This window comes from Populus euphratica, unplaced genomic scaffold, assembly GCF_000495115.2.
Source record: "Populus euphratica unplaced genomic scaffold, PopEup_1.0 scaffold29.1, whole genome shotgun sequence".
Lineage (NCBI taxonomy): Eukaryota > Viridiplantae > Streptophyta > Magnoliopsida > Malpighiales > Salicaceae > Populus > Populus euphratica.
Window position 1 is genome coordinate 712,732 of NW_011499888.1, and position 8,213 is coordinate 720,944.

An 8,213-nucleotide genomic window follows, 5' to 3' on the forward strand; every position below is an offset into this window, starting at 1 on the left:
ACTTAATTTGTCATGGGGATAAATTTGGATTCTTCTTTACTCTTTTTTTTTCTTGTCTTTTCTCCACAAACAAGGTACAGCTAGCTAGTACTGTAGTAGTAGACTATAAAATCCCATCACAGCGACTCTCAGCGTTTTACGGTACCGTACGGTCTCTCTTGTCCCCACAGGCCACAGCACACACTCACGAACTGCAAGCGATCTCTACGATTGCCTGTTGGTGTTCGATTCTTCATTCCATAACTCGAAGAATCAACACCGTCCAATCCATCATCATCATCTCTCATTTCCTCCGATCAGATCCACAAAATTCCTCGATCTGATCTACCAGCGCCTCTGATTTCCTCGTCTATTGCAATCCAATTCAGGCACATTTCATTTATCTGATTTCCTTAATCTGCTGCCGTTTTATGTGCAATCACTTAATTAATTTAATCAGTGGATTAACTTAGTAACCTTAAACAGATTTGTACGGGAACAGAGGAGATTAAGAAGGAAATGAACGCGGCCAATTGGTTTTCGCAATTAGCTTATGACCGGTGGGTACCAATCCCTGTCTCCGGCGCAAGACCATTAGCTCGCTACAAGGTGATGTTTGTTACAGCTTTTAAAACCCTAAATGTTGATTTGTATGACGACAATGTGACTTTGTGTTGTCATTTCTTTTAGCATGCTGCAGCAGTTGCTGGTGATGATGGGAAATTATATATAGCTGGCGGGAGTCGTGCCGGGCGGTATTTGCCTGATGTCCAGGTATATGATGTTGGTGGTGTCGTTTGCTTATTGTGGAAAGTCCGATGATGGTTATGTGCTTAAGTGATGTTGGATTGGACTGTTTTTGCAGGTTTTTGATTTTAGAGGTTTGGTGTGGTCTAGTTTAAAGTTCAAAAGTAAAGTAGATGGTGGAAAGGGTGAAGAGAATGGTGCACCGGAAGTTCTTCCAGCTACTTCAGATCATAGCATGGTAAGACATTGGATTCATTAGTTTAGTATTTCGACATGATTTGTGTTATGCATTCAGATTGTTTATTGATTGTTTTGATAGGTTAAGTGGGGAAACAAACTTCTTCTCCTTGGCGGGCATTCGAAGGCGAATTCTGATAGCATGATAGGTTTGCTTGCTTTATTTTTATTTTTTTTAAGTGATGGGCTTAGATGGCTTCCTAAATCAGCTGACGATGCTTGTAAATGTCTATTGAGAAGAATCTTTTGCTCGTGTTGATTTCTTGTAGTGAGGTTCATTGATCTAGAAACACATACTTGTGGTGTTATTGAGACTTCAGGAGAAGCTCCGGTAACTTTATTCTGTCTTCAGGCTTGCCCATTGAAATGCCTTTTCCGTTTTGATTTGTTTTTAAGTTTTTATGCATTCTACGAAGCAAAACATGCAGCATTTGTTTTTGGAAATTTGGTTGGTAAATTTCTGGTGTATTTCAGGTATCCCGAGGGGGGCATTCAGTTACACTGGTTGGTTCTAGACTGATAATTTTTGGTGGAGAAGATAGGAACAGGAAATTGCTGAATAATGTTTATGCCCTTGACTTGGAAACAATGACTTGGGATGTGGTAGTGACAAAGTAAGCATCTGTTCAACTTTTAGATCCAGCTGCTTGCAAATTTCAGAAGTCTTCCGCGTCATTTTCTTGTGTCTTGATAGGCAGACACCTCCAGCTCCCAGATTTGATCACACAGCTGCAATAAATGGGGACCGCTATCTTCTAATCTTTGGTGGCTGTTCTCATTCAATCTTCTTCAATGATCTCCATGTACTCGACTTGCAGACTGTAAGTGCTGCCATTTATTTATCTTTTGGGATGAGCTGTATGTAGGGGATGTGGGGTTTGCATTGACAGGGGGAATGTGAAGTAAATGTTATCATGTTTAATTTCGTTATTGAGAAATAGCATATAATTTAATGTGTTGAAAAATGGATTGCTAAGCATCAGATAAGATATATAGCATGGTGTTGCATTGCATTTTATGAATGATAATATTTCTTGATGAAACATTTAGCCCATGAGACACTTTTAAACAGAAGAAGCATGCCGCAAGTGTTTGCATTGGCTTGCCTGCTCATTGATAGCATTCCAGTGGTTGCTTCTGGACTCACCAAGACATGCTTATTTTGCATTTTATTGAATGGGATTTTTTTATGCACAAAAGGAATTGTTTTGACTGAGCAGTAACTACCCCGATATATCATTATATAGAATATATAGACAGATTTTGTATTTTCTCAGATTTTCATACATCTAGATGTCCATCTCTTTTTAACAATGACAAAGTCTTCCTTTACTCTAGATGGAGTGGTCCCAGCCCGAAGTTCAAGGTGATTTGGTGACTCCTAGGGCTGGTCATTCTGGTGTAGCCATTGGTGAGAACTGGTATATTGTTGGTGGTGGAGATAACAAAAACGGTGTGCAATCACTTTTCTTCGTCTAATTCCAATCATTGGATTTTCTTAGTACTATTCTCTAAAAATCATGACTTCAATTGTTGATGACTTACAGGTTGCCCAGAGACCCTTGTGTTAAATATGTCTAAGCTTGCATGGTCAGCATTGGCTAGTGTAAAGGAAAGAGATCCACTTGCTAGCGAGGTGAATACTTTGTGCCTTTCTCAAGTTGTACTCTGTAATTTTAGCCATTTATTTTATTGACAGAACTTTTGGACAGGAAGCAACACATTGTTAGTACATCTGCATTTTTCAGAAAAACTAGATTATGGATATCAATTTCATTGGTCAAAGATGACTCATTTGAAAAGAACTGAAAATTATCAATATCAACTTGAAACATGGGACTTATCATTATGGATCTCCTTTAATATTGCATGGCTGTAAGCTAGCGTGAATTTGAAGAACTCCCTGTTTCAGCCATTAATTCACCACCTGAGTGTAGGTTTTAGACTACAGTATTTTCTGTTTATGGATTCCATGCTTGTACTGATTTTGATGGAAGATTTAACTTGTATTGAAAATTCTTAATTGGGGAAATGCAAAAGCTTTGGTGGAATATGATAAAATGGTTGCAGAACTCATATGCTTATTATGTGTCTAAGATAGCTTAGTCAACTTTAATGGTTTATCCTAGTTTTAGTTTTGGCTGAATTGATGGAGAAGTTACGTCCATGCTTGCGAAATTGTCTAATTATAATCTCAAAAGCAGGGACTTAGTGTTTGCTCAGTATTAATTAATGGAGAGAGGCATTTGGTTGCCTTTGGTGGCTATAATGGGAAATACAACAATGAGGTACGTGCTCTAGTAACATTTGCGCTGATTTAGTGCTTATATGCACCATCTTTCTTAATTCAACACTGTTTCCTTGAATGGCCTCTATTTTCTAGGTTTTTGTTATGAGACTTAAACCAAGAGATGCATTGCGTCCAAAGATTTTTCAGTCACCAGCAGCAGCTGCAGCTGCAGCTTCTGTTACTGCTGCATATGCCTTGTCCAAATCCGAAAAGTTGGATTTCTCCAAATTAAATCTGAACTCTAATGGAATTGGAAAGAATTCTACTGAACAAGATTTAGCATTTGAAATTGATGCACTGAAAGAAGAGAAAAAGGTGCTGGAATTGTCCCTCGCAGAAGTCAGAGCAGAAAATTATAGGGTTACAGAAAAGATTGATGAAGTTAATGGTACTCATGCAGAACTCTCCAAGGTATGTACTTGAGAAATATATTCTCTTATGAGAGAACTCATTCTTTCATTAAATGGTAATATATAGTTTTAATATCATTTTTTTTTCTCTCTCATTGTTTTTCCAGGAACTCCATTCTGTCCAAGGTCAACTAGTTGCTGAGAGATCAAGATGCTTTAAACTTGAGGTGCTCCTCTTTCTCACATCCCATTACTCTCTATCCTGTTTTCCCCTGTTTGGCCACCATTTATATCTCTCTTTTGGTTATCTGACTGGTTTTCTGTGTGACCTTGATTTCCTGTTTCATAAATTTGGTTGACTTGGGTTTACTGAGATTTCCAGGCACAAATTGCTGAGTTACAGAAGATGATGGAATCATTGCAGTCCATAGAAAATGAAGTACAACTACTTAGAAGACAGAAGTCTGCACTGGATCAGGAGATAGAGCATAGCGCAGCTCAAAGACAAGGTTCTGGTGGTGTCTGGCGTTGGATAGCTGGCTAAAGTGGCATACCGCAGAACCGCTTGAAGCCATTGCCTCAAAATTGTGCCAAAATGTTGGCAGCCGAAGCCATCTCAAGCTAGTAGGAATGCTATTATCTTATGGTGCCCTTTGTGTGTATCTGGTCAATGTGTGCTTGCAGGCTTTGCTACCCCTTGGCCATTTTTAGAGTTTATTTCGGAGGTTTAAGTTAGAAACGGGTACAGCTTGTAGTCTGTGAAGTCTTGCTGTTGTTTTTCTCTGTGAAATGGGTAATTGTTTGGTTTTTTCCCTCCCCATTCATGACATTGATTTTATTTGTTTTGTACAATTGAATTATTCTCTCCCAGCACACCATAAATTTCATTGGATATCATATAATAAACAATTAGTTTTTATTTAATTTTATTTACAATATCATATATTTTAGTGGAAGAGAACCGATTCTTGGGATGCATTTCTGAGACCAATATTTTGCCTTGTTTTTCTTTCCGGTGACAAATAGTTCCTTGTAAATATGCAGTTTACGTTGACTGCATGCCTTTTGCTTGCAGGTTGATGATGTTAAAGGCTCCCCAGAAGAGCTCAAAATTCAGCAAAATCTCATCCAACTTGCTTCCGTTTTCTTCTACATCTGACGTTCTTATTGAGAATCAGAAGTCGCCATCTTCCATCCCTCCAGTAATCTTATCATTGTAGGGTCTTTGATCTTGCAGTGTATTTTCCTCTATTGTGGGAAACTATGAGATGAACAACAGGAAGCTGACTCGCAATTTGACAATAAAAGATGATGGTCGCAGGTTTCAAAAGCATTTTTACTTCATCTTCAGATACCTTCACTGCGTCCTATGCTAACACAACCTTCGTTTCTTTGGTTTTTCTAAAAGAATGTTGAGCCAAACTAACGATATAAGAAGAGGAAAATAGACAAAATCACAAAATTGTGTTGGCAGTTTAAAAATGGTTTGAAAATACATGAACTCGTTGCATCGAGTAGAACACCACGTATTTACTCGGAGTTAGCAACCTTATCTTGGAGGAGCTGTCCCTGTAAAATCGTACGCCTGAAAGCAGCACAAGTTCGGATGGAAGGGGTTCCTCCATCATGTAACTCGCCAAAACTAGCAAATTAAAAACCACGCATCAAAAACTGTTAGAATTTCTGGCAATGAACTATATAACCATGAATAAAACCATTGCTGTAAAAACCGAACATGTCTTTTTCCAAAAACTTCACCCCGTTAACAAAATTCTCAAGTTTGAAGGAGAAGTGTTGCTCTTCTGCTGCTACTTTCCCTGCTTTCTATTTGCACAATTTATTCGAGGTTCTTTTTCATATCTCAACATTAATTCTCCGCTCTGCTAGTTATTAATTAATTAAAAAGAAGATTAAACCTATGAACTGCAGGATATGGAGACAATAAAAAGCCAAAGCTTTTTTTCTGCAGAGACTCATTCGCAGACACTGGAAATTTGGGCAACAGGTATCCTGACGGTCTTGTATTGATCGGTTATAATTATATAGGTGTTTAATGGCCTAATTAATTTTCTTTGTGCGATTTGACCTTAACTTTTTTCGTCATATTACAATATGTGCGTATTTATTAACCTTCTTGTTTATTTAATCAAGATTATTCTCCATATAGGCAACCAGCTCCTATAGGTACTATGCGAGCATCATGTCATATTAATTTTTGGCCTTTTTAGTTAATACATTAAAGAGTTCCCCTTTAATCGAATGCATTGTCTGTCTATGTGGCAAACACATACCAGAGCTTGAGGCCCTTATATATGTATCTCTTAGGTTGCTTAGGGTTACATTTGGTAGTTTGATACCAATCCTAAAATGGGTATTCTAATATCCAGCATGGATGGTTCCAGCTGATTCACCTCATCTCATTGCGAATTCTATCAACAATATCTAATGTTTTGGTGCTGTTCTGAAAACATTTGTATGCTATCAAGTATAATTAAACAGCATGTTGCTTGTGATTGAAAGAAGGGCTTCTGATGTTTTCCAGGAGGATCGTGCTAACTCTGTGACGATCGGTGTTGCTGATGAAACTATTGGATTGGTTCATGGTCGTGGAGGACGAAATATAATGGAAATTATCCAGGTTTTTATACAACAAATGATCCATATTATTCTGTATTATCGTTATCATTATTTTTTTTTAATGAAGAGCGCTCTGTTTTGGCAGAATAGTGGAGCCAGGATAAAAATATCAGACAGAGGTGGTTTCATGTCTGGAACAAATGAGGGCCATGGGAAAGCATTTTGAGTCAATCTCAATCAGTTTAGCGCTAAAATGTGTTTTGAAGTGACGAGGGTTTTAATTCAGTTCTTTTCTGTACTCTTTGGCAGGAAAATCACAATCACAGGATCACAGAGAGCCATCCATACAGCTGAGGACATGATAATGCGGAAGGTATCCTATATATGCTTCTGAGAGGGAGACGGCTCAGCCTTTGACCATTCTTAACTATTTTTGCTGCAAATTCCTCCGTGGACCTTGCAATTGCCTAATCTAGCTGGTGTTTCTGAAATTTGGCATCCAAAAACTGTGATAGAAGGAGAAAGAAGAAAATTCTTCGTAATAGATAGGTTTCTACAGGAAACTCTTCACACGGTACAACTTCTGTTTCTGGAAACAGTTGTTGGATTAGTCTATGTTGGCTTGTCATAATATTAGATGTAGCCATGTTTATCTTCTTGATAAGTTTACTGACTTTCAAATCAATACATGTTTTAGAGCTATCCTTTCAAAGGATACTTTGCCATGGTTGAAATGGAATTTGCCGAAATATTTCCTTCTCAATCGTGTCTAGTTAAACTCCAAATTTCACCGGTATCTAGACATTTCAAATTTTGTAATCTCTTTCTTATAAATGGGCTTGACCGCTGAAATCTAAAATTTTTAGCAATAAACTCAGCGGTGGAGGAAATTATATATAGCTTGTCTGAAGAACGTAAGAATCGAGTGCTGACACAGGATGTGATTGATTCTATGTCACTTGGCAGGCTTTTCTGATTCTGTATTATTTGTCAGACCTTTCTTATTCTGAGAATGATCATTTTATGAAACTCCAACAGGACTTGTCTAAGTAGCATTTCAGAATATTTGTTGAGCGTAGCGTACCTACTGGTGGTTCATTGGTTGTAAAACTGGCTTTGCAGCTTCCAATGGCCTTTTGGCCGCCTTCGGTGATGGATCATCAACGAGGTCAGAAATGTACTTGGGAATTCTTCTTGGCAGTCATGTATTGAGGTTCACTATTTTCACTTGGGACGTTGCTTTTTTTTTTATTTAAGTGGGGTGTCCGGGTCAGCTTATGCGCACCTTACGCGCACCACGACTAATTCCCATGGTTCACTGAACACCCTGGAAACCCAGCAGGCAGGTAAGGCAGCGCGGGGCTGACAGGCATACAATTCCAAGGCTCGAACCCGTGACAGCAGAAGGCGCAAGACGCCATTCCACCGCTGGGCCGTTGCCTTGGGTGCACGTTGCTTTTTCAATGCATGCGAATTGAACACTGCCATTCTTGGGCCCGGCCGGGGAGGAAATTTTCAATTCTCGAAAGTTCAAGCTCATTTCTTTTAATATTATTTGAAGTCCTTTTTTGTGCTGAAATCCCGTTCTTATGGAAACGAAACATTCAATTTTGATTGCGGTTTGCAGAGAAATTATCTATAAAATATACAGGGTAATTAAATTTCTTTTATTTATAGCATTTGCAAAGGTGACTTTATTGATAGCGATACACGCATGCACAGGTGCAATCACTCGCCAACATGCCATGTTCATGCATGTGGGAGAGCTCCTGCAATTTTATTTTGGAATACCACTGTGAATGGTGTTATATAAAAGAAAAGGTAACCTTAATGTTCACGGCAAGCTTTTGCCATTTCCTGCCCCTGCCACCGCCACTTCCACTTCCATAGCCCGACCCGCTTCCATAGCCTGACCCGCTTCCGTATCCACCGCCGTGGCCTCCACCACCTCCGCCTCCACTGCCTCCGCCGCCACCTCCACCTTCACCAGCACCTATCCCACCACCCGAACCACACCCCGAGCCGCCACCCGA

General features: G+C 39.1%; 2 protein-coding genes and 1 long non-coding RNA gene across 5 annotated transcripts in view; 1 reads left to right on the forward strand and 2 right to left on the reverse strand.

Annotated features, from left to right (window-relative positions):
• Nucleotides 1–8,213, reverse strand: part of LOC105130691 (glycine-rich cell wall structural protein 2-like) — a 29,180-nt gene that overhangs the window by 20,308 nt on the left and 659 nt on the right. The window lies entirely within an intron of this gene.
• Nucleotides 87–4,532, forward strand: LOC105130690 (acyl-CoA-binding domain-containing protein 4-like). Its single transcript, XM_011033302.1, has 14 exons — nucleotides 87–368; nucleotides 466–588; nucleotides 670–753; nucleotides 845–964; nucleotides 1,046–1,112; nucleotides 1,233–1,294; nucleotides 1,438–1,577; nucleotides 1,658–1,784; nucleotides 2,302–2,416; nucleotides 2,511–2,599; nucleotides 3,168–3,251; nucleotides 3,347–3,664; nucleotides 3,771–3,830; nucleotides 3,986–4,532. The coding sequence occupies exons 2-14, from the start codon at nucleotides 499–501 to the stop codon at nucleotides 4,145–4,147; spliced, it is 1,518 nt and encodes a 505-aa protein (XP_011031604.1). The 5' UTR covers nucleotides 87–368; nucleotides 466–498; the 3' UTR covers nucleotides 4,148–4,532.
• Nucleotides 7,813–8,213, reverse strand: part of LOC105130689 (uncharacterized) — a 796-nt gene continuing 395 nt past the window's right edge. The window contains exon 2 of the long non-coding RNA XR_843286.1: nucleotides 7,813–8,173. This is a non-coding gene — a long non-coding RNA (uncharacterized LOC105130689). The remainder of the gene's footprint in view (nucleotides 8,174–8,213) is intronic.

What these genes read in the sequence shown, in the direction of transcription:
- LOC105130690 (XM_011033302.1), top strand. Translation starts at nt 499, where the DNA reads ATGAACGCGGCCAATTGGTTTTCGCAATTAGCTTATGACCGGTGGGTA. An exon ending in TGGGATGTGGTAGTGACAAA is followed by an intron (nt 1,578 to 1,657) that starts GTAAGCATCTGT and finishes GTGTCTTGATAG; the next exon opens with GCAGACACCTCCAGCTCCCA. An exon ending in CTCATGCAGAACTCTCCAAG is followed by an intron (nt 3,665 to 3,770) that starts GTATGTACTTGA and finishes TTGTTTTTCCAG; the next exon opens with GAACTCCATTCTGTCCAAGG.